This window comes from Balaenoptera physalus (assembly GCF_965194825.1).
Source record: "Balaenoptera physalus genome assembly, chromosome: 3".
Taxonomy (NCBI): Eukaryota; Metazoa; Chordata; class Mammalia; order Artiodactyla; family Balaenopteridae; genus Balaenoptera; species Balaenoptera physalus.
In genome coordinates, this window is record NC_138890.1 from 36,464,073 (window position 1) to 36,491,282 (window position 27,210).

Below are 27,210 nucleotides of genomic sequence, written 5' to 3' on the forward strand. Positions count from 1 at the left end.
TAATCCACTCAAGTAAATTTCACCTACAATTCTTTGATATACCTTTAGGATATTAATATTCTTCTGTTGGAATAGATGTTTGATTCTTTGCTCCTCATTCAGAAGTCAGCTCTACACTGACTTCTGAATGAGATAAAAATTTGTATATTTGTGAAACCAGGGAAAATATTTAGATTTTTTGCCAGAGGATTATACTTTTCCTATGAAGCTGTTTAATGTTTTTAGCAGGTAATATCTTGCAAGTCGTATTTTAAAATTGCATAGCCAAATTAAGATGTATAAATCTCAGCGAGGGTTGGAAAAACTCAGGGACTTCACAGAGACTGAAGTGTGTATTTTATCCACAAAAGTAGGCAGGTATGTGCAGAAATCCAGTAGGCATACCATATTGGATATCCATTCATTTATTATTTGTGCCCTAGGACTGTGCTGGCTCTCAGGTTGCAGAGATGATTAATACATAATTCTAGTTTTGTTTTTTTTTTAAAGCCCTCAAGTAGGGCATTGTGAACTGATACTAAAATAGAATGGTAATTATCCTTTTCAAATGAATATTTGGTCCTTCATTTAGTCATTCAAATGAGGGTGAAAGAGCAATTACATTGTACCCGTAGGCCTCTAATGGAGAAAACATGTCACAATATGTATGTAAATACTTTGTTCATAATTTATAGCTTTTTGTAGTTTACAGATTGCATTTGAGTTATATATTTAATTGTCATAATGATCCTCTGATAGATCAGGGATATGTTAAAAGCCCATTTATAGTTAAGGAACTGAAGTGAAAAGAAGTTATGTAAATTTACTCCTAGAAATAGCTGGAAAATGCTGGAGCCTGGGACTCCAAGGCCAGTGCTCACTTTATAACAACGCACAGTTTCTCAGAATGAAAGAGCCTAGTCTGATGACCCAGAATCCCTAAAATTCTCATGAAATACTAACTGAGCTAATATTTTTTAGATAGGTGGGAAGCTACATTAGTCTCAGTATAAATGTCACCTCCACTAGGAAACTCATTTTGATCAGACAGATTGAGATTCTCATTATAACCTCTTATAATGACTACTGTAATAAATTAACCACTTTTTACAATTGTATTTATGTTCCACCCAAAACAATCCTGGGTACCACACTATAAGACAAATTAATTATTAAATAATTATTTCTTACCATCTTTCTTCCTGAATAATGTGTGATAAATTCACACTTTAAGACAAATTAATTATTAAATAATTATTTCTTACCATCTTTCTTCCTGAATAACGTATGATAAATTTCACAAGGATATGCTCCCTTCACTTCTGTATATACTGTGGTGCCCGACACATAGTACGGGCTCAGTAAGAATGGGTTTAGTAAATTAATATTTGCTTATATGCGAATAGTATATGTTTTTGGTATTTGGTTGTGTATATTTTCTTGTGAATACTGAAGTGTTTGCCTGTCTCCCAAGTCCATTTATGTACAAAATAACCATTTTTTTTTCTTTTATCTTCTCAATTTCACAGGATTATACCTTGACAATGTACTTCCAGCAAGCTTGGAGAGATAAGAGGCTGTCCTATAATGTAATACCTTTAAACTTGACTCTGGACAATAGAGTGGCAGACCAGCTCTGGGTGCCCGATACTTACTTCCTGAACGATAAGAAGTCGTTTGTGCACGGAGTGACTGTCAAGAACCGCATGATCCGCCTGCATCCAGATGGGACGGTCCTTTACGGCCTCAGGTCTGTAGCGTCCAGTTCAAAATTGAACTCTTCCTGAACACAGTAGTTACTGCTTCTTTTTTTTGGAGGGGCATATTGTGCTGTTTTCCTTAGTCCTCCTTTAATTCTGCTGATAAGCAGTTAAACCTCCTAGTCAATAGACATCTGAGAGCTTAGTGTTCCATGTTTACAAAGGGACTTATCCCCAGCTAAGCCTAAGTTTTTCTGAATTATCTTCCAATATCAGCTGCTGATTCTAAAGCTGCTTTCTTTAAGGAGGAGGGATAAACAATATCAAAATAGCTTAGACACAGGGTCTCTTTAAAGTGGAAAAGAATTACAAGTGCCAAATACTTGTTCGAATGTGGCAGATATTCTGTTTCATAAATTGTTCCTGAGCTCTATGAACTGGGTCTGGTCCTCTGAGAACAGGAAGGCTTTTTTTTGCCCTCTTACCTCCAAGGAGCAATCAGACTTGCAAATAAATAAAGCCATCATCTCAGGTTTATTAATAATGAATTTACACTATTAAATGTACCTTTCTATCTAGAGAAGAATTGTGATGCTCTGCTCTTTGGAGGATGAATTGTGAAATAGGACAGTTTCTTCTTTTAAAGTTTATTTTGTATTAGATGGTTCCCTGGAAAAAAGATGAAGAAAAAAGATATCTGTCTTACTCTGAAAACATTGCAATGTAAAGAATTCCTCTGCATTATTGGGGAAGACTCTCTGTTCTGAAGTGTTCAGTTGTCTCTGATATATTCTGTTTTACATAAACATGTGGTGACTTTATCATAATAATGATAATAATATTATTATTCATTTATTGAACACTTTTTAGGGGGTCAGACATTAGTGAGTACGCTCCATGTATTATTACAGTTATAATAACTTATAACAACCTCATAAGTTAAAACTGTTATGATCTTTATTTCAAATGAAGGCTGGTGTAACTTGTCTAAGATCACAGAGAAGGTAAACAGTGAAGATGGGATCTGAGTCCTGTTCTAAGTTCAGAGCCAGAGCTCTTAACCATTACCCTAGGTTGCCTCTCACTCCCACACTTTTCTTATCTGTTATATCTAATTTTCATTATCTGCTGCGTTCATCGTTCCTGACTGGTGCATTGTCTTAGATCCTTATAAGCCAGCTTCTTTGTTTGTTTATCCTGTTTGTAGAGAAAATGGCATTTGTTTGTCAAGGGAGGGAGAGACTGAGGCCGAGAGAGAGCATGTTTGTACGCTGTGTCAGCCATTGGAAGTAAAGAGATGAATTGGATACAGGCACTGCTCACATACAGGCCTTAGGGAAAAAGAGAAATAGCGGAAAGATAAAATAAGTTGACTGGCAGTGTCTGCAAAGACTCCACCAAAGTGGTGGAATTTGAAAGCACTTATGGAAATAATTATCTTAGCAGATACATTGTGCTAAACTTATTGCTTGGAATCCACTACAATTTATTGCTTGTGTCTATGTTCAATAGTGGCTGCAATGAAAATATGGTATCACAAAGACCTTGATGAGATGGTGACCACATGGGCAGTGGAGGAATGCAAAGAGGTTGTAGTTCACAGGTTTTAAGAGTTAAGCACAGAAAGAAGTCAGAATCCTGAAGAAGGCAGAGAGAAGCACAGAAATAATAAGTTACTCATCTGGCAGGGAATGAGCGGGGAGAGGCCTGGGAAGTAGCAAGTTTTGGCTAAGCATCAGACCCAGTACTGGATACATTTTGCCCCTCAAATCTTCACAGCAATCATGTAGACATTACATTGTGTTTTCCTTTTTTTGGTGATACCCACATGTAGAGCAGAGAACCAGTTGTGTTCTCTTTGTTATACCTAGCACTGACAAAGCACCTACACTGTAAATAAACTCAGTAAAGGTGGTCAATGAATTCTGAATGTACATACGCAAAGTTGGATGGGTGGGAAAAAATCAACAATCAGACGTCTTTGAGAGGGACAAGAGAGGGCCGATATAGATGATAAATATGGCTTCTTTAAATCATTAAGCCAATAATCAGACAAGAAAAGGTGGTGGCTGTTCATTCTTGTCATTAAGACCAACTGGACACTATTACTGTAAATCATCACCCTCTCAGCCCCACTTCCAATAAGGGCTAATGGCAAAATATGCAGGTTCCTGAACACATCTGACGTGCGTAAAATTAACACTCCTGGACGAAGAACACTCATGGATTGTGACTGTTCTCTCAGCTGTGTAGTTAATCCTGAGTTTGAAATTGATAAGAGGTTTTTCAGGAAATTTGTAAATATCCCATTCCAGTTTTTACTGATAAATAGAACAGTTTATTTCACGGCTGAAGTTTAGTGCAGGCCAGATATTCCTTTTCAACAGCAGAAGTTTCATTTGCAATAAAAGTAAAAGGAATTCAATTAAAATTGCTGCTGCTGGATTGATTCAGATCTACTTAGTTCCTCCTCCTACTTACCCACTCTCCTACCCCAGTCATTCTCTGTTACTGATAGTCTGCTAAGAAATTTATCTTGTTTCTATGTTCAATAGTGGCTGTATTCAAACAGTATTTAGAATAGTAATAGTATTAATATTAGTAGTTAGTACGCATTAATGGACTTAGCCTGTACGTGTCACTGTGCTAGAGCATTGCTTATATTATCTCATTTAAAATTGACTTTATTCCTACAAACTGGGCGCTATTGGCTGGTTGGTTGGTTTTTCTGTCTTACATGAAGAAATTAAGGAACTTGTGTACCAAGTTAACACACCTACTGCACAGGAAAGTATAATAGTTTGAATACAAAGATGTTGCTCTTCATTATCATTCTGTCCTACTCCTTAGGTACTGGCAAATGGAAATAAAGAATAGTAGAAATCACCTGAGAGCATGCAAGGGATAAAAAGAAGGTAAAGAAAAGTGATATGGAAACAGCTTGCATTAGATCCATAGATACAGACTTTGTTCTTGATTGATAGAATAAAGCCCTAGAGAACAGCAGTCCTGAGTCATCTATGGAAGATGCATCTTTAGGTTCTGAGAGTCACACCATTCCCAGTTTACTAAGGGATGATTTTTGCTGTGTGGAATCCTGGGGCACAGACAAGATCATTGCAAAGAAGTTGGTAAGGGCAAGGTTCATCAGTCGGAATAAGGAGAATTGAAAGCCAATCATGAAGACCTAGACATAGAAAGCTGGTTCTAGGAAGACTTTAAATATAAGGCAGTGACCAATAAATTAGGTAGAACAAGTCCTCTGGGCCGAATGTCATGCATGTTCAAGGCAAACTCTTTTAAGGACTTAAATGCTTCTTCCGTTGAGATGCACAAAGATTGGCAGGAATGAGGGGGCTGGAGGGGAAGTCATTCAGAGGATCTGAGTAAGCCTCTTTTGTAGAGTTTTCTTAGTGAAATTTTTAGGTATTAAAACATATTAAAGATAAAGTAGTATGCAAAATATTAATGCTTGTTGAATTTCATGGTGGGTACATAGGTGTTTGTCATGCTCTTCTTTCAACTTGTCTGTATGTTTGAAAGTTTCCATGATAAAATTTGGAAAAGAAAAAAGGGCCTAGGAATCTCTGGTTCTATTATCTAAGAAATAGCACTCAAGATTTAAAAGTCTGAAGCCAAAGAATGGTATTTCTGATCTCTTAGAGGTAGAGAATTACCTGTATGTGACATGTACTTTTAGTAGCTGTGCCTGAAAACGAGGTCATCTCATCTCAGAGGATGCGTACTTAGTGGGTGGGATCCATAGCCACAGACAACCAGGCTAAGCCATAACCCAGGGAGGAATGGTCATAGCTCTACACTTGAAGCTCGGATAACCTCCTTGTGAAATCATCCTCCTGCAAGGATGTACCCATTGCTTTTGACTGTACAGCAGGAGCTCTGAGTCCACTCATGCTGAAACAGTGTGTTTGGATCGCATGAGTTTTAAGGATAGCGCTCAGCTAATCGACAAACTTGCATTAAGGTGGTTGAGAAAATGAACTTGGGAAGTTCAGAAAATGGAGATTGAGATTTAGAAATATGGGAAATGTTTCAGTTTTTGCCGTTATAGGCTAGGTTTTGAAAGTTTTCATTCTGTTTGGATTTTTGTTTCCCCATTGCCAAAAACACAGATTAGCAGCTTACTCTCAGTTATTCCATTACTTTTCAGGTTGATAATCATTTTAGAAGGATAGAGTTCTGATGCTGTGCAAAGAGATGAATGGACACAATTGGGCAATGCAACCAACTTCCTTAACAAAGTATTATGATAATGGAACTTGTATTTTCGTTTGGACTTTTGTCACTGACCTCTTGTTGAACCTTAAGCATCTTCTTCAGGTTTTAATTTCCTCATATATAAAAAGGGGGGGGGAGATAAATTAGATAATGTCATTTTAACAACCCAATCATCTTCTGAATCAAATGAGATCAGTGAATGTAAAAAATTTTATAAACTTACATCAGACTGGAAAGTGAAATTATGTATTTCAAGTAGCGTAGTAATTGGTAGATAGTAAGTGTGCAGTGTTACTTAATATTTGATAAATAGATGGATGCTGGGGATATTTGATAAATAAACAGAAGGCTGGAACAAAGAAAGGTTTAGATATCAAGGCAGTAGTTTTATATTGTAGAATTTTACCCCAAGTATCTTTTCATGATTCTGTAAAGATACTCCTTTGTCTAGAACAAAAAGAACAAGAGGAGCAGGAGTGAGCAAGTCTGTTGAAGAGAGTGGGAAAGGTCTAGGTCGGGCATGTCTAAAATGAAAAAGGGGACTACTAAAATACTAGGAGGATTGAAACCTGCAGTGGAGCCAGGTATCTCCAGCCATTGCATTGGCAGGCTGAGATGAAGAGGACAGAAACTAGATGCCTGGCTTGAGACCCAAGTGGCCATGACAGCCTTTAGAAGCTGCCCTGTAGCCCCAAACCCAGTACCTCATTTGTAGCATGCACTCAGTAATTTTCATTTAATCAGGTATTATATAGTTTCTTTTAAACCAGGCCTTTCCTCTTATTCTCATCACGTCTTATCATGCATCTATTTTCTCAACCTTGTTTAAAGATCTGCAGGAATAATTAAGAAAAGTGATGAATAATGTTATTTTTCAAGTTTAAGTTTATAGTTTTTGGCTAAAGAGTAATAAAATCCTTAAATATAGATTCTTAACTTCACTCTTGGCTAGTTGATAACTCAGTTATACCAATGTGATCATAAAATAAAGTACTTGCTTTCTTTTATGATACTATTTAGATATTTCTGTTAGGAGATATAGCTGGAGGTAGGGAAGAATATTTTCTTGGGATGAATCCAGCTGTAGAAGTGGTGACAACAGACTTCTCATTGACTAGGCAGAAGAATCCCTAGCAATTTATAAAGCACATATTCCAAACAGATTATCTGTATTTTATTCCAAAATAAAATTGGCCCAATCAAATTATTTTCAGAACACTTCAAGGAAAAATGGCATAGAAAGTACAGGATTTCTGCGGATGAATTCAACTAAAGCACTAGCCAATAAAAATCAGGTTTAATCTGGTGTTGACATGGCATCATAAAGAATGTTACATAGGTATAATTTAGACTGATAATTACTTAAAATAGGAGATATTTATTAGATTTCAGAAAGCTAGTGAATAACTACACTGATCAGAGAATTAGGAGAGCTGCATTCTAACATTTAGTAGTTCTTATAATTATTCATTTAAATTATTTCTAAATTTTATTATCACTCCCCAAATCTCAATACCTGTGATTTTGCTAATCTAGGACTTCCACCTCATCATGCATACAGCGGTATTTAACGTGATATTGCAGCGCTTTAGCAATTGTAGTTATCTTCTTGAAAAATATCTTCTGATTAATTAAGAAGGCAAAAACAAAATCATTGCATTCAGGTATTTAAGAAAACCTGAATTATCAACTGATGGCACCCTTTTGTGAATGCAAAAATGTATATTTTTAATTAACATTTAGAATCTGAATCCCAATTGGACGGCATATGCTAAGTCATTAACATTATATCATAAGCATTTTAGCACATTACTAAGTTGTTCAACAAAAACATGAAAACAAAACCCATTTCCTCTTATGAGATGTTACATAATTATTATTAAACATTTAGAAAATACAGTTAAGTTATGAAAACATAGCTAATCCTATCACCCAGACTTAATCATACCTGCATTTTGCTTTATACTCTTCCAGATATTTTTCTAGTAAAAAAGCATATAGGTAATTTGTCATAAATGTATAATTGTACATTATACGTACAATTTTCTGATCTTATTTTTTTCTTTAATGATGAGTGCACCGTAAACATGTTTGCCATGTCAATAAAACTCTGCTCACTATCATTATTTAACCATTATAAGACATATTTGGGATATATTCCTTTATCCAATATAGGATATGGTTTATAGCTTTGACATAAGGTGAAATATGTAGTTATTGCTATAAAATGCAGGACTACTATTTCAAATTTACTTAATATTTTAGTGACAAACAGGCAAAGCTTTTTGCAACACAATTTGTAATCTTGTATTTGTATTTGTGCTGTTGTAATTTGTGGTGTCATTAGTTAAATAAATGGCTCAGGAGATGTACTGATGCTGATTATTAGGACAGTTCTTATGGAAGGTGTGACTTTCTTACTCTTCTGGTAGTAGTTGACCCATCTAAAAATAGCGGTTTGGGGCTTCCCTGGTGGCGCAGTGGTTGAGAATCTGCCTGCCAGTGCAGGGGACACGGGTTCGAGCCCTGGTCTGGGAAGATCCCACATGCCACGGAGCAACTAGGCCCGTGAGCCACAACTACTGAGCCTGCGCGTCTGGAGCCTGTGCTCCGCAACAAGAAGAGGCCGCGATGGTGAGAGGCCCGCGCACCGCAATGAAGAGTGGCCCCCGCTTGCCGCAACTAGAGAAAGCCCTCGCACAGAAACGAAGACCCAACACAGCCAAAAATAAATAAAGTCAGAAAAAAACATCTTAAAAAAAAAAAAAATAGCTGTTTGTCTTTTGGTGTGAGGGGGCAGCCCTTGATTTCATATGTCTGTACACCTCCCATATGTAACATTGGGTCAGAAACATGTCACTTCTGATTAAAGGTTCACATTCTTAAAGAAGGATTCAGCAGGAAGCAGAAGGCAATTCAACCACCTCCCGCTATGTATGTTCTGTCATTGGGAAAATCGCAAAGGATAACGTTAGCCTGTAATGAATTTAGACAGGCAAGGTTTATTAATTGTATCTTCTTCCTCTACTCCTAAAGCTTTACCACAGGGTATTAGGCAAGTGAATAACTGAGTAGCCATCTCACACTGAAATGTAGTCTATTAAACATTAATATATCAATTTTTTTACTTGGATTTCCTAATTGGTTTAATTCATTTTCATAGCGATATGGAGTGAATGCATTTTGTCAAGCAGAACAACAGAGATTTTATTAAGAATATCAGTTCTTCTGGCCAGAGTGTGAGACCCTGTGCTCTAGATTCTCAGTCTTCTAAACAGGAAAGAACACCTTCATCTACCTCCACCTCCGTGGGAAGAGACACATACATCCTCCTTAAAGAGCTGTAATTAATTTTTTTTTTTTTTTTGGCTGCGTTGGGTCTTCATTGCTGCGCGCGGGTTTTCTCTAGTTGCGGCAAGTGGGGGCTACTCTTCGTTGCGGTGCGCAGGCTTCGCATTGCAGTGGTTTCTCTCTTGTTGTGGAGCACGGGCTCTAGGCGCGCAGGCTTCAGTAGTTGTGGCACGCGGGCTCAGTAGTTGTGGCTCACGGGCTCTAGAGCGCAGGCTTAGTAGTTGTGGTGCACGGGCTTAGTTGCTCCGCGGCATGTGGCATCTTCCCGGACCAGAGCTCGAACCCATGTCCCCTGCATTGGCAGGTGGATTCTTAACCACTGCGCCACCAGGGAAGTCCCTGTAATTAATTTTTAAAAGAAATTTCTTGTCCATTATTTTTCACTATAAAATAAAATTATTTAGATGAAAAGTGAATGTATTTAGAAGTAATTTCTGTCATCTTCAAGTTCACCTTCTTCATTATTATAGAAAAGAAGAGGGAAGCTCAGAGAGGGAAGTGATTGTGCCTAACATCACACAGACAATTGATGGCAAAGCACAGAGCGGAATCCCAACCTCCTGACTCCTAATCCAGGGCTTGTTATTGTTCCTGCTGCTGGAGTCATTTGGTTACTTGCCGTCATCATGGTCTGACTGACCTCAGCGAATAAGTCAAATCCAAACTGGAAATAGCAGAATCAGAATTACACCGTTAGGTGTAATCCAGGGCTCTTTTGATTGCAATATTTTTGCTGGGTTTTTAGATAACAACATTTAAAGAGGAAAAGAAAATCTGCCTGACTTCTTTTTCTCAAATATTACTGACTCATCACATTCTTGTAATCAGTGAGTCTCCTTTGCTACGCTCGTTGTCTTCATGTCCATTGATTTCAGTCAAATGAGAGCTGAATGTGTCAGAACTGAAACCAAAGATATGAAAGATGAATGGTCAGAGACTCCAGGGGTTTCAGAGCAGGAAAGACACCAACCGCGTTCCCAATAAAGATATGGATCTTGTATTGCAGACCCAAAGAATGAGTACAGGGTGTCATCGAAGTGGGCCTTGTCTGCAAAGAGGAGAAGCCCTGAAACCCCTGAGAACACGCCATTCATTGGCTTGCGGATGTATCTGTATACAGCATGGCTATACATAAGCGCATTCAGAAGTAGCACTAGCATAGTCCCGATTTCACTAGGAACGAACCCTCTGGGTCACGAGAGTACTGGCAGCATGGAAAGAAGCCAGATATTTATTTTGTTTTGTCTTGTTTTATTTTATTTTAAGAAAAGAATTTTCTAGTGGATGATTAAAACTGTTGCTGCTGTATATGTGCTTGTGTGTGTATATGTATATGTCCCCATTTATAGGTATAAATATACATATGTATTCATTTATAGATTTGTATTTGTGTGTATATGCATATTATATATATATATACACACACACATATACCTGCAACATTTTTTTCTGTTTGCTTTATATTAAAAATAAAGAAAACAGAAATGACTCCATTAAATCAAACTTGAAACCATGCCAATTATCCTCACCATTAGTTTAAAGATAAAGTTTTCTCTAATCACATTTTGTATATCTTTTGTTCCACCCTGATTTCATGAAATCAGTGAATTTTGTTGGCAGCTTTCGCTGGCAACTTGCTTATTAGCAAATAGGCAAAATATAGGGTTAGACCAGATAGTCTTTGTAATGACTTCACTCATGATAGAGTTTTTTTTTTGTTTTTTTTGAACATCTTTATTGAAGTATAATTGCTTTACAATGGTGTGTTAGTTTCTGCTGTATAACAAAGTGAATCAGTCACACATATACATATGTTCCCATATCTCTTCCCTCTTGCATCTCCCTCCCTCCCACCCTCCCTATCCCACCCCTCTAGGTGGTCACAAAGCACCGAGCTGACATGATAGAGTTTTAATCACACAAAGACCTGTTCAAAGCAAATATATATGAACACTTATTTAGCTGAGATAGTTGAAGTAGTGGTAGTAGTGGTGGTAGTAGTAAAATTTATTGAGTACTTTTTTTTTGTTCATCATACAAATTTACTTACTTTTTAAAATTTATTTTAATGAAGTATATTTGATTTCAATGTTGTGTTAATTTCTGCTGTACAGCAAAGTGATATATACATATACATATATTCTTTTTCATATTCCTTTCCATTATGGTTTATTACAGGGTATTGGATATAGTTCCCCGTGCTATACAGTAGGACCTTGTTGTTTATCCACTCCATATATAATAGTTTGCGTTTGCTAATACCAAACTCCCACTCCATCCCTCCCTGTCCCCGCCCTCGACCCTTGGCAACCACAAGTCTGTTCTCTATGTCTGTGAGTCTGTTTCTGTTTCATACATAAGTTCATGTGTGTCATATTTTAGATTCCATGTATAAGTGATATCATATGGTATTTGTGTTTCTCTTTCTGATTTACTTCACTTAGTATGATAATCTCTAGGTCCATCCATGTTGCTGTAAATGGCATTATTTCATTCTTTTTTATGAATGATTCCATTATTTATATATTCCATTTTATATATATATATATACCACATCTTCTTTATCCATTCATCTGTCGATGGACATTTAGGTTGCTTCCATGACCTGGCTATTGTGAATAGTGCTGCTATGAACATAGGGGTGCATGTATCTTTTTGAATGACAGTTTTGTCTGGATATATATGCCCATGAGTGGTATTGCTGGATCATATAGAAGCTCCAGTTTTAGTTTTTTGAGGAATGTCTATACTGGTTTCCATAGCGGCTGCACCAATTTACATTCCTATCAGTAGTGTAGGAGGGTTCCCTTTTCTATTGACTACCTTCTGTATGTCAAGCCCTGAATTATTTATATTAAACAATCCTGTGAATCAGGCTACCATCAATGCCATTTTATAGCTGAGGAAACTCAGGCTTTGGGAAAGTAACTTTCTAGTGAGTTTCCAGGCTTAGTATTGAACTCAAAGCCTATGATCTCGGTCACCTTCCCAGAGACTGAGAGAACACTGTCTCTGTCCCAGTAGATGGATGCAAAAGACTCTTGGGAAAAGCCGGTACTGAAAACGCTGATGGAAGGAGAAGAATGGACAGCCTAAATTCCCAAGGCTCCTGAAAGGAACTTCTAAGAGTCATTCATCTCTCCTCTAGAGAGATTTTTGTGGGCATCATTCCTAAATAGATGAGAATGACTCTCAGTCTTGAATAGGACTCCACAGTTAGGACCTGTGCATTGTTTTTGGCATTGCTATTCCCATACATACAGGACATAGAGTATGTTCCTCAGGTATAACTTAATATCATCACTCCTCCTTTCATCGTTTATTCTTGAATGGATCTCTACTTTGCAACTGTTTAGATGCAGAGAGTTATTTTTGTTTCACTTTTCTGAATACCCGAGTTCAAGGAAAAGCAGCATGCACTACAGTTTGTAACTTGGTGTATAGGGATTTTGAAAATCTCTTCTATTTCAGAATTGTACATCCATATTGTGGAGTTTCAAGAAGGTTACAGACTAGGGAAAAGCAACCACTGTAAGATTTGATTAAGTCTCAATTTAGTTAGCCAGAGATGTAAAACCCTAGTGCAGTGAGGAGGCACATGGCTGCTGTGGTTTGCAGAGACTCTGAAGGCTGCCTGCAAGTCACCCGGTCTACATGCTTTCCTGCTGGATTGAAGAAGGTCAATTCTTACTTGATAATCCAGGAAAGAATGACCCAAGTAACCTGTACACCTTCATGTCCTGGATTTAAAATACTCTCTCAGTGAGATCCTTGATTCTAACTCTAGCATCAATACTCCCATACTGGAAGGGAAAGCAGAAAGAGTACTGAGCCATTAGACACACCTCTAAATTTCAGGCAAGTGGTATCTTTGTCTACCGGCCTATCACAGAAGACCCCAGAGTACACGGAAGAAAATCTATATTTATTTTCTGGAACAAGTGAAAAATATCTGTTTCACAGATATTCATGTCAGCCTTATTCTCCACGGGCAGAAAAAAAAAGGAAGGAGATAAAACATTACCCAACCTCTGGAAATCACCTCCATATTTTTTTGGTTAAAAGACTTTTGGTAAAAGTTTAATTACTTGATTTACTGAATGGGTGGTAAGGGAGGATTTCTAGCCCATTCCTACCTCTTTATTCTGGAGGTCACAAATAAAGCAAGCAGACCACTGTAATAGGTTAATGACTCAAATCACAGTCACCATATTATGAAATGCTCACGCTGTTTTACTTCTGAGAAGTAGCTCATTATCTGCACTCGTATGGACAGAATAAAAGGTACCAAAATGCTAAATGGTCATAAATCCTTTGAGGAAGATTCTAATTCCATGTTGGATTGTTCTCAGTAGCAATAATAGAGAATATAATTAGGACTTTATATTTTAGCAGCTGTAGTACACTGACAACTAAGGGAAAATACTGAAAAGACCAGGAGAAAGACCAACTTCTTCTGGCATGTTTGGAGCATGGGTTTGGAATCTGACTGCCCTGTTGTAAGGCCTTCCTCTATTTCTAACTAGCTGTGCTCCATATTTCTGAGCTTCAGCTCCCTCATCAGGAATATAGGGCTTTATAGTACCCACCTTATAGAATTACTGGGGTGATTAAGCAGACAAATACTTGTAAAGCTTTTCGTAAAGTGTTTGGCACATATTAAGTTGTTTGTAAAGATTAATTGCTGTTATTAAGATTTCTACATGTATCTCACGTTGGCCTCTTCTGCTGTTTCCCATCCTGATTCGTGTGGGATGATATTTGGCAAGAAGGAATGGTGGTGGTAAATCCTTATTATGTACCAACACTATGCCAGGTTTTGGGGATACACAAAGACAAATGAGACATTCAAAACTTGAGACTCAAAACTTGGAGGTTAGTAGGAGAAGAATATACGTAATAGGGAGATGGAAGAGGTAGGATAGGATGGTAGGTAAGAGCCAAGTTCTGGAGTTTGTTCTTATAGGCTTTGTGGCTTTTTAAAAAGTTACCTAACTTTAAACTGAAAATTATAATATCATTTAACTTGCAGGAATATGGTCAAAATTAAATAATATAACCCATGTAAAGTAGCTGGCACACAGTAGGTACCTAATAAGTAATTGTTGTTGTAGTTTATTACTGTAGTTACCAAGATAATCATAATAGTCAAAATTAATTGGGTACATGCTGTGTATCAAGTACTGTGCATACATTGTATCTTCTAATCCCCAAATAATCCAATCTGGTAGATACTGATATCCTTCTATCTTTTAAGAGGAAACTGAGGCTTAGACAAATTCAGTAACTTGTTCAAAGCAGTACAACTATAAGCATCAAAGCTGGGAATAGAATTCAAGCCTGTTTGACTTCAAAGCCCATGCCCTTAGTGCTTTAACAGGTTTAATGTGGAGAAATGACCCAGTGCCTGGGCTGGGAGGTAGCAGAGTAGACATCACATACTCAGAATTTTCATAAGGCTAATAGCTGAATGCAGTTTTTCATTTTGACTACCTAATATTAGAACATTGGTGTAGTGTTCCAAAAGGAAGCTTGAGAAAATAATAGTAGTTCTAATACATGTTTAATGAAGCAAAGCCATTGTAGTGAAGTGAATTGCTGAGCATTTAATTCATTTACCCCTCTATCTATCCAGTCAACTACTGAGTGAGCATCTCTTTTTGCTCTAGGTGCGGGATGGGTGTTGCAGGAGTGAATAAGCCAGATATAGACTCTACCTCCAGAAGCTTGTACTTAGAGAAGGAAACATATAAGCCACCATCAAAAAAGATATTTAATGATAAATGAGGGCAGCAAATTGTGATGAATTCTATGAAGAAAAACAGAATGAAATATCGGATAAAAAGTAGCTAGAAGAGTAAGGTGGAGTCCTATTTTAGGAGGTGACACCTGAGCTGAGATGTTATTTATGAAGATTGACAGCAGTGATCTGAGGAATGAGAGTTCCAGTTGTAAAGGACAGAAGCAAAATGGTCCTAAGGGCAGAACAAACTCATGTGCTCACAGGAAGAAAGTTTAAGTAACACTGCTTTACTCAGAACTTTGTTTCTTCTCTTTCACATTACTGCATTTTATGTTCTTTATAACTAGATGCATTATTCATTTGTTTACTATTTTTGTTGGCCTCACTCCACTAATATATAAGCTCCATGAGAGCAGGGACCTCAGTTTTATTCCCAACTGTATTTCAGCATCTTGAATAGTGTCTGTCTCAGAAGAGTCAATGAAAAAAATTGTTGAATAAATGTATGTGTAAATGAATTAGGAATTGCAATTTCTTCACAGTATTTCCTATGTTATCAATCCAACTACCTGACTCAGTTTATCAGTTGAATGGGATCTGTGCTCTCTTCAGTGTTTATCTCAAATTGATTTATTATTCTGTCTCTATTCAGGCACTCATGCAAAATCGTATCTAACGTTATTAAACAATGGATTTGCATACTGAGTAGAAAAAGAAGCATAAAATCAAATCAATAGCATTTGATACCCAATTATCAGAGATTATTAGGTTTTGATGAGGAGAAAAAAAAATCTGACTGTCCTACCTGGTAGATACCATGTGCATTTCTCTGTCTTAGTGAGAAGAACTACATTAACAATGAGATGGTGCTTGGGGAGATGCCAGTTGAACAGCTGATAAGAAGGCATTTGGAAAACAAAAACAGGATCAGCAATTGTCATGAATTCAGCTTCCCAAGTTGTGACTTAAATACATCTATGAGTTGATTTTGTAGAAATTTCCATTGGTACCTGGTGTTTTGTTATGTTACCTTGTCATTTGCAATCAGTGTGGTTTTTTGACAGATATACAGAGATGTGAAGGTGGAGAGAATTGTATCCAAGTGGAATTCAGGTGACCCATATTAGCCTTCTACCACAGACTGAATCAATGAGAAAACACTTTCTAATGAGAGCCACCTCTTTTTAGGTACACGCCTCAGAAAATTTGTCACTGTAGAGTTCAAGGGGGGAAGTTCTGTTTATGGTAATCAAATATTTTATGAATAAAAATGTGTATGGATTCTCATTGATGGCAGAGCAGAGACATCATATTCTTTGCTTAGTATAGAGAATATCTCTGTGTTATTTGGACTATCTTGTTTGAACTTCAAAATGTATAAGTGTGTATGTATGCGTGTGTGCATATACACAGTGCACACGTGTGTTTTCTGTGTTTGTGTGACAGGACATAGGGGAGGCAGTGGGGGAATGAAGGTTGATTACTGTGAGGGGAAAAGAAGCACTTACGTTTGCTCAAAACAATATTTTTCCCAAATCATAAGTATTTTAGCCCATTTTCCTGGAATCATGGGTTGATTTTTCTTTAGGGAAGTTAGATATAAGAAACGCAACGGTCAACCTTGTGCCCGTATAAAAAATGCTCATAGTGTGATAATGAGAAACACTGCCTCTACCCCAGTGGGCTCCTTCTTTGTTCTTAGTATTTGAATGAATTGTGTATTTCATTGCTACACGAATGTTAGTCAATAAAGGTTAATTCACGGAGCCTTGTTAAATTACTCCATCTCTACACCTCCTGATAAAGGGATGAGACAAACCATGGATCTGGTCCTTGTTTGATGGTAGGTGGAGTTACTCTCAAGGAGGAAAAAAAATCTGTATTCACTGCATGGGTGGCCAGGGGCTGGGCAGGGATATGCAATGAAAGAACAGAGGGGGAAATCAACACAGAGCGAGAATGAACTTCTGAATCCTCAGTGTAATATAAACAGTGTCCTACTCTGAGACACCAAGTTCCAAATAATATGGATTATCAGACATACCTCTTTGGGGAAACTTGATTCTGAAACCACCTAGGAGGCTAAATTTAGTCTGTGTCAATAGATAGGTTTTAGTCTTAGTGTTTATTTTATTGTAAAAATCTCAGGCATCTTAGATAAGGAAGAGGCTATTTTCCTGTTACTTTTCCTTTCTTTGTGATTTTGTTCTTTTCTATTGATCTTCAGGCTTCTGGGTTTTTTCCCATCATAAGTGGGATGCTTGGCTCAACTGCATCTTGTGCAGTATTTTTAAATTGTGTAAAACCAAATTACTATCATTCAGTGACAACCTTCTTTAATTTCAAAGAGCTATTTTGTTCTTGCAAGTTTTCAGTTTCTATAAGCATGGATAGAAAAGAGTGTGTACATTATACATAGAGCCACGTTTACGATAGATTATTTACTGTAGTTGCTGACCTGGTGGACAATGGGGAGAAGGGCCGGTAGCGTTTGACTCTGTATTAGGTGCAATCAGCTGTTGCAGATACAGTTTTGTTCAGAAGAATGTCAGGGTAAGGGCTTACCTATGTAGACAGCATTCACTTCAAACCAGATACTGAACATGAATGTATTCCTTATATGAGCTGTGACCTTTCTGTGCTTTGAAATGTGGTTTCCAGTTTCTCATTTGTTTTCCCCACTGCTCTGTGATAAAGAGAACTGACTGAATCAAGAGGGATTTGGGGACACCAAACTTTTTGACTTCTCTGGATGGCACCATCTGCATGAACAGATGGTGAAACATGTCACAGGGCTAGAGGGGACTCCAAGATACAAAAAAAAAAAAAAAGAGAGAGAGAGAGAAATAAAAAGGGAATGCAATGGCAGGGTAGAACAGATGAGTGTCAGTGGCCAGGAATTCTTTGCAATCTGACTCAGGTAGTGTCACTGAGTGGCTGCCACCCATGGAATCCAAAGGTCCCCAGGACAGTGGTGCCCTTTGTGTTCTGCAGGCAGATTGCTCAGCACTGGGAATGGGTGTGCACCTTCTTTTCTCTCTCTGTTCTGATGGGAGGAGATGTCTGGTATTGTTGGATAAAATACCCCATGGCAAATAGCAAGGTTTAGTTTCCATTAAGCTTTCCATGTGGCCATTGGCCACCAAAAGGGCTGCCTCAGTGTTCTGGTGGTAGAAGATTCTGCACAAGATTGGATGTGTCATTATAAATGCAAAGCATCTACTTTTGCTCATGGTATTTTATTTACTTTCATGTTTAGTTTTTCTGTTCATTCATTTGCTTACTTAATAGTTCATTTTAACTCACATTTATTAAATAGTTATTTTGTGCCAGGCACACTAATACTAAATGCTTTACATGCTTTAACTCCAGGAGGTAGATTTTTTTGCACAAGAGGAAAGTGGAGCTCAGAGAGGTTAAATAATGTGCCTAAAATCTGTGGTAACTGTGGAGCTGAATATTGATCCAAGTCTATTTGACTCTTGAAATTACTCTGTATTGTGTTTTTCCCTTTCTGTAAAAACATGACATTATAATTGACAAAAAATTAGTCTTCATACTTGAAGCTACATAAGTGTGAATGATTTGTTTTCTTAGCTATAGCTCCTACATTACAGAAAACATCCCATAAATTTCAATTTAAGCCACATATCTTGTAGATAAGAAATTTTGCTCATAGATTATTCTATTTAAAGCATCACTGTTCCATATCTGCCATATCTATAGGCCATATAGGCTGATAGAGTTTACAGCATAATTGTTGGTATTGTTGTGAAGTTATGAGTTTGTAAAATGAGGAGACACTGGAGGCTTAAAACAGTTGAGTCATCTGCCCACCATCTTCTATGGATTTATTCAAAAAGTGTCATTTCTCTCTCTCTCTCTCCCTTCCCTCCCTTCCTTTCTTTTAATAAGAGTAAGGGTTTGTTTTCTGGATACCTAAATAATACATGTTAGTCACAGAAAACTTGGAAAGTAAAGAGTTAAACATCAAATATTAAAAACAAATTTTTCCTTTGAAGATACCCATAGGCTAGGTAGAGTTTCCTTCTGTATTCTTTGAATATTTTTTTTCACAGAAAATTGTGATTATTTTATATGTCCATTTTATAATTTGCTTCATTCACTTAATATTATATGATGAATATTCCTTCATTTTTCTACAGTATGATTTTTAAGACTACATAATCTGTCATATTTGTGGGTAACTCTGTATGTTGCCAACCTTTTACTTTGGAATATTTAGGTGCGTTTCAACGTTTTACTATTTTAATGCTCTCTTTAACATCTTTTATGTTGATTTTCCATTTTTAGATTTGATCATGCAATCCCCTGATTAAAATTCTCTCCTGATTTGTAGATTTTCCAAAATAAGTTTGTGTGCTTTTCATAAGGAAAAGAAAGTGCAGTTTTTAAGAAAAGAGAAAAATTCTTTAAGAATAACTAGACTTGATATAAAGCGTATGAACATTTTGAGGCTCTCAATGCACAGCATCTGTAACTATGCACTTTAATGCTACTAGTAAACTGACCTGTGATTCAGTTAGGGAATGGGACATGTTTGTTGATCAAACCAGAGAGGCAATATGGAGCGAACACTGCCCTGCTCTGAATTTGATGGGCTGATAACTGGATTTCTAATTCCTTCCTGCAAAGTCATCTGATTTCGCTGGGCCACTTTTGCCTTCTTTGTAAAATGGTTATGATATCTTATCTGCTTTCGTGATGTATAGCTACCTGAGGCACTTAGTTCCTATCAGATGAAGAAGTGTAAAAAAAAAAGTTTTCCAAGTAATCAACTTGGGGTGGTGTGTGCGTGTGTGCGTGTGTGTGTGTGTGTGTGTGTGTGTGTGTTGGGGGTGGGAAAGAGAGGGGCAGTAATGTGTAAGATGAGACCTGAGGGAAAACTTACAGTTAACCAGGTAAAGAGTATGGAGAAGAACAGAGGGAAGGAGATGCCAGGTAGAGGGAACAGCATGTTTAGGAAAAAGTAAAGGAAGAAGGGTAAGTAAAAGAATTTCAGAATGGCTAGAGTATGGACCATGAGGGAGCGAGCTATGAAAGTGAGGTATGAGTTGGAGAGGAAAGAAGGGCCTTTTGTTGGTAATATTTGGGGGTTTGGACTTCATCTTTAGAAGAAAGGAAACCATTAAGAATTTTCTTCAGTGAGTGTGTGATCAAATGTACATTTACTCATCCTTTTTATGACTTGGAAAATAATTTAAAATCTTTGAATTTTTAGGACTTGACTACAAAAAGCATTTATCATTGCACTGAAAAATCTTCTGAAATATTTGTTGCAAAGTATCAGTTGATATAATAATATATATAAGCATTTTTACAGTATAATATTAAATTTTTCTCAGTTCAGAAGGAAATCTGGGTATGCTTGCTGCCTAAATCCACAATACTTTTCCCTAATATTTAGTAAATTCTTGCATCAGAGCTCTTTCTTAAGAAATATCATATGCCAATTTAAATATACAGGAAAAGATGGTTGAGACAGTTCAGTAATATTTTCATCAAAATAAATAAATATCAAGCATTAGAACAGAGATTTGACATGTTTCAAAGAAATCTATAACCTTTTCTAGGAAATGTAACCCTTTTTCATAAAGGACTGATATATCAATGATACTTTTATTTAAGCATATAGGAAGATAAATATATTATTGCTTTGTAAATACTTTTTTCAATATTTGAATATTGGCAGAGAAACATCCTACAAGGTTCTTCTGATAGGAAATAATCTATAAATATACCAGTAAAGTATTTTTAGGAATAATTTTAATAAAGTCGAGAAATGTTTATTTAGTAAATAATCAGAAACTGATGTGAAGAGGGCAATTAGGAAAAATAATAGTGAGCATAATTCTTTACTGCTTCTTTTGTGGCCAAAGGTGACATTTGTCAAAGAATTACTGGAAGGTCCATATAAATTAGTAACATTGATTTTTCCTTCAACACTTTGGGTGCTACACCTCTCTCTTTTCTTAATATATATATCCATGGATGGAGAAACATTTGATATTTTTTCCCTAAAGAACTCTTAACGCTTAATACTTGTTATAGCTTATATGTATATATTTCTTATTTTCCAGCTTCTACTGTGCATTTTCCTTTCAAATTACCCCACATATATAGAAAAGCATACAGTGAATCCCTGTGAGCACATCTTGTCAGAGCCCTTGGCACCTAATGTCAGATGATTTTGCTACTCTCATCCCCCTAAAGTATAAGCATAAATCTCAGAAGTAACGTTGAATTCAAAAAGCCAAACACAAAATTAGAGCACACTGTGATTCCTTTTATATGAAGTTCTATTGCAGGAAAACTATCTAAGGTGAGAGAAGTAGGGAAAGTGGATACCTTGGGGAGGGGCGGCTACTGGAAGGGCCTTGAGGAGGGCTTCTGGACGCTGGAAATAACCCATGCCTTCTGGGTGCTGTTACTCAAGTATGGTACCCCCCCCCCAAATTCTTCAAGCTATATACTTATAAATTGAGCACTTTTCTGGACGTATATTTCAATGAAACAGTTTTCAAAGGTTATATTTCAATAAAGAGTTTAAAAGTTTGCACCCTCTTACAGAGATGGTCTGTACACCATCTCTCTGAGATCTCTTGAAGGCACTGCTGTTTACCTTATTTGATGGTTCATGGCCCCAATAACTCATAAATCCATCAATTTGACTTACAGAAGAGTTATTTCCCTCACAGATGGAATAAGTTCTTCAGTATAAATTGTGTTCCTCTAATTCCAATAAACTCTTATGTTCATATGAAAAAGAGCGCTGATTGGACAAATATATTTGAAAGCTTGTAAAGATTCTGCTCTTGGACTACTGGTATCTGCTATGCGGCAGATCAAGTATCTGTGAGCCAGGGTCACAAACTCAGATATCCATTGGGGCTGGGCAGATTACTAAATGAAGAGAATCTGGAAAGGTGTCATAGGGAAGGATGGGCACTTAGAGAAACTGGAAAATACACATCCTCCTTAAAGGCATTCAGACTTACATTTTCAAAGCCATGTGCTGACCAATCTGATAGTTTGGCCCCTACAAAGTATTATTCTAATATAACTTGTTCTATATATAACATGGTCCAATTCTTCAGACAGATAAATCAATCCCCAAATTTTTATTAAATATTTCATAATTAATGAACACCAGTCTTATAAATGGTGCCAGTTCAATAGCTACATATATCAAATATTACACTAATTATGTTTTAAACATAAAATAGCGTTTTCCAGAATTGAGAAAATTGATTGGACATTCACCTTAGGAAATGACTAATCTTAGGTATTTATTTTCAAATGAATCTGAGGATGGACGTGTTACGTGTCTCATTCCTTTGCATCTCTTAAAAACCCCATTATTAGAGAAAGAAGTATAAAGACTGTACAGAGGAAATCTGGAAACTGCTCTACATTGTTAAGTGGTTTGCCTGCATAGTTTTTGTAGGATACTTTACTAATTGTTATGAGAGACACAAAACGTATACTTAATGCGTCCCCTGTTGTCATGGAAGCTACTGTTTGATGGAGCATTCCCAACATTATGTAAAAGGAAGGTGTAAATATGAATTTGCTGTTCTAGACTTGACATAAATTATGTTACTTTTAATATAAAAAGCCATCATACCATCCGTGTGTCCAAAGCATTAATATTTTTTACAATATTATTTTTAATTGCTTCCTTTTTTCCTTTTATCTCATTAAAAATATTTCACCATTTTCCTCTTGACCTCATTCAGAATCTTAAAATAGATTATAATAGTGATGGTAAGAACAGGTACCATATACTGAACACTCAGGATTTGCAAGTGATTGCTCTAAATGCTTCATGGAGATCATTTTGTTTGATTTCCCATCAGCACTGCTATAAAACAGACATTTTTATCCACGTGTTACAGAAAAGGAAACTGAGAGAAGAATTAATAACATCCACAGGGTCGCAGAGATAGAAACGCCAGTTCCAGATGTGAATCCAAGACTGGTTCCAAATATTATCCCACCTCTTTTCCAAAAATGATAATTTTGTGTATTTTGAACTCACAGTTGTAAATCCAGGAGAACTCTCTTGTTCTGTTACAAGTCTTGCTTATTTCTTCAACTCATTAATTTTCTTGAAAATTTTCAGTAACTCACTTCCTCAAACTGAAAACTGACTTTAACTCACAATTCTTCTATCCTGTAGTGCATCAAAAAAGCAATTAATCTTAATAACAATACCATATCTAACTCGTCCTTACTTATTTTTGCTTTACCATGGTCTGAAATTTTCACTGACCTATATTATGTGAATGGTAGAATAGTATATTAATAATTTAATAGGCTATTACTATTGCTGAATTTTAACTTATGCTTCCCAGGGAAGTTGACTGGAAATTCTCATATCAGAACATCTGTTTCTAATTGTTAAATCATTCTTTCCTGACTTTCTTAAATCAGTGTTTAAAACCAAGTTTCAAGACATTATCACTCTTCCTTGTATGTGATAGCATGTCATCAAGTTATACAATTCCATGTTATCCTCCAGAAACTTTATATGCTAGATAATTGTTATTTTCATTTTAAAGGCAAGCAAACTGACCTCCTCAAGCGGCATAACTAGGAAATGGTGAACAGTGGTGTTTGCGCCCAGGTCTGAATGGCTGCGTGACTCCCCAGGACATGTTCTTTCCTCTCTACTACATTGAAACCAAGAAAAGAAAACCCACGCTCACACTTGTTTTTTTTTTAAATTTTATTTTGACTTGTGTTCATCTGATAAACTGTTTCCTTTGAGGTTGTAATGAGAAATAATCTAAAATGTGAAGACATCTATTAGTGAAATGAAGGTGGCACTGAAACCTCACAGCTGTCCTGGCTCTGGGCATGTGCTCACCCTGTTCCACACTAAGCGGAATAAAGCCTTAACCTCCAGTGAGCTCTAGTTTAATCTTGGATAAAGTGTCCATTGGTTCAGATCCCAGCACTGCCTGTAACTTACTCTCTGTGTCAATTACAGTGAATGACTCCATGTCTCAGAGACCTGCTGTCCTCATTTATAAAATCACATAATATCCAGGGCTGCCTACCATCAGCCCTCAGGACATACCCAATTCATACAAGTATTTTATTTGACTAACATGGTGCTTTTAAAAATTAAGCATTTGGGGCTTCCCTGGTGGCACAGTGGTTGAGAATCTGCCTGCCAATGCAGGGGACACTGGTTCGGGCCCTGGTCTGGGAAGATCCCACATGCCGCGGAGCAACTAGGCCCGTGAGCCACAACTACTGAGCCTGCGCGTCTGGAGCCTGTGCTCCGCAACAAGAGAGGCCGCGATAGTGAGAGGCCCGCGCGCCGCGATGAAGAGTGGCCCCCGCTCGCCACAACTAGAGAAAGCCCTCGCACAGAAACGAAGACCCAACACAGCCAGAAATAAATAAATAAATAAATAAAGTTGACAAAGCAGTTAAAAAAAAAATTAAGCACATTTCAATTTAATATTTATATTTCCTAGTTATCATTTAAAAAATCTAAAGGTCGGAAACACTGGGTCTTATTACCCACATGGCAACACGTAGCTGAAGCTGAGACATTGGTACCTTGTTCTGACAGAATATGTTTTTTCCATTTGGCCCTGATTCCCACCATTCCCTGTTGTCTTAGGTAGAGTCTACTTCTCATCGTACAGAGGCCGTAAGCCAGACCCTCTGGGCATCGGAGTTTTTGACTCATCAATCAAATTTAAGTAAATTATAACATTAGCACTTTGTTTCATATTATGTCATACTGTGCTCTGTGGTTTTCAATAGATAAAATATAAACTAGGTGACCTGCACTTAAGGTCAACCACTGTTTGCCTTCATCAGCCTTTCACCAGGTGTAAATCTCAACAAATTTTCTTACCACTCAAGTTTCTGTAGCCATTTTACTCATATGTCCTTGGCTCTGGGCATGCGCTCACACTGTTCGGTGCTGGATGGAAAACCCTCCCTTACACTCTATCTAGCAAAATCTTGCCCATACTTCATCACCTAGCCAGTAGCTCATTTCCTCTGCAATGACTCCTTCAGCTTCCAATTATCTCCCTTATCAGAGATCTTATGACACAAATTATTCATACTTAACACATATGACTAATAATAATAAATATAAATAAAAATAAATATATAATTATTTTTATATTTAGAGCTAAAGTTTGTAAGAATGTTTAAGCCATGATAAACAATTTCTATGCATTAAGTCCTTACATCCATTCTAAGTGGTAGTTGCTCATATTGTTGTTATGCTATTAATAGTGTTGAGGCTTGGGATTTCCCTGGTGGTGCAGTGGTGAAGAATCCTCCTACCAATGCAGGGGACACAGGTTCGAGCCCTGGTCCGGGAAGATCCCACATGCCGTGGAGCAACTAAGCCTGTGCGCCACAACTACTGAGCCTGCGCTCTAGAGCCCGCGAGCCACAACTACTAACACCTGCGTGCCTAGAGCCCGTACTCTGCAACAGGAGAAGCCACTGCAATGAGAAGGCCGCGCACCACAATGAAGAGTAGCCCCTGCTCGCCGCAACTAGAGAAAAGCCCACCTACAACAATGAAGACCCAATGCAGCCAAAAATAAATAAATAAAGAAAGAAAGAAAGAAAGAAATTTATTAAAAAAAAAAATAGTATTCAGGCTTAAAGAGGCTCAAAGAGATTAAGGCCTTTGCTTTAGTTGCGATCCAGGGTGACAAAGCTAATATCTTCCTACATCAGTTTATCTTGTATCTGGGCTTTAATTTTAAGGTTCTTAAGGCCAAACACTATATCTTAATAATTTTATTAAATATCTTCTACAGGGCTTAGTAAACACCATGCAGAATGTAAGCTCTCTGTGGATAAATTAATATTGGTCCACACCTTTATTATCATTCAGGTATATTACAATTCAGAGGCTTAATACCTTTCTCTCACTCATTGACCAAATGATGATAAACTTGTAAATTTTAGGTTTTAAATGTATATATTATCCAACTCAAAATCCTGATACTCTCTTCAGCTCCTTAATGGTAGCTTAAGAATTAGCAGACATTAGCTTATTGCATTGTATTTCTCTCAGGAACAGTATGCATTTGGTAATTATTAGTCTATTCTTTTCCTGTGAGAAAAAGACAGTCTAATATGCTTCAGGGAGGGGGGTGGTAGGGAAGACAAGGAAGCTATTGAGAAAGCAAATATAAAGTCAGTTGAGTCACAGCGATACAATGCGTCTTAATCACTTAAAAAGTAATTGCTCTAGAAATAATTACTCATTAGTGACATTATGGTGTTACACCACCACAAATGCCTTAACTAATGTGAATGCTGAACATGAAAATAACCAGTGTTTAATATTTCATCCCAGTCCTCTGAGTCCTAAACAATTCCGTTAGTAATTACCTGACAGAAATACGTCTTTACCTGGACCTGGTTGTCATTAAGCGTGTGTTGAAATACTTTAATGTTTATAGGTTGTATTACACCTCTTCAGTTATTTAATTACATTTAGCAACTCCTCAAGTTATTGTCTGTTTTATTAAGCTAAAATCCATTACCAGCCAAATTAGCAAAAGGTGTGCCCAGGCTGTAAGGGATTTAGACATTTGCTTTAGTTGCTGGAAATTAAAGATAGAGGCTGCTTTAGTGAACCAGAAAATATAGACTGTCACTGAGACCATCCTGATACCGTGCTTAGGCCCCCCTCCATCATCCTGACAGAGGAGCCTCTTCTTTACACATCATTTCCAGAAATGGAAATCTACCATCCACCCCGGGGAGCCATTTCATGATTTTATAGCCTTCATTATCAGCCAAGTCATCTTTCTATTTAACCTAAATCCTCCATGTCCTTCATGTTAGAATTTATGACCATAGCTTCCTGTTTGGACCATGCGAACAGCAGATCATGTCTCCCTTGAGCCCTCCATAAAAATAGAGGCTCTTATTACATCTATCAGTCTGTTCTCTTCTCCAGCTGGAACAGCAGAGCTCACTCAGCTATTTGTTAAACAATTAATTTTCAGGGTTTAATACTCAGTAACATTTTACTGAATTGTGAAGCCATTTTTCCATACTTTTTTTCTAGAGAGAGAAACTAACAGAGAGACAGAGAGACGAGGCGAGCTGGGGAAAGTACGGACAGAGTAGCCATTCTTTAACTTGGCTGTCCATCTTCTCATTCTTCCA

General features: G+C 37.1%; 1 protein-coding gene and 1 long non-coding RNA gene across 7 annotated transcripts in view; one reads left to right on the top strand and one right to left on the bottom strand.

Annotated features, from left to right (window-relative positions):
* The window catches only part of LOC309658266, a 588,006-nt gene that overhangs the window by 125,315 nt on the left and 435,481 nt on the right, over positions 1 to 27,210 (bottom strand). The window lies entirely within an intron of this gene.
* The window catches only part of GABRB2 (gamma-aminobutyric acid type A receptor subunit beta2), a 296,376-nt gene that overhangs the window by 100,593 nt on the left and 168,573 nt on the right, over positions 1 to 27,210 (top strand). For all 6 annotated transcript variants that reach the window (XM_082456481.1, XM_082456482.1, XM_082456484.1 and 3 more), the window contains one exon: positions 1,509 to 1,729. In XM_082456481.1, coding sequence (XP_082312607.1) covers positions 1,509 to 1,729 — 221 coding nt within the window. The remainder of the gene's footprint in view (positions 1 to 1,508; positions 1,730 to 27,210) is intronic.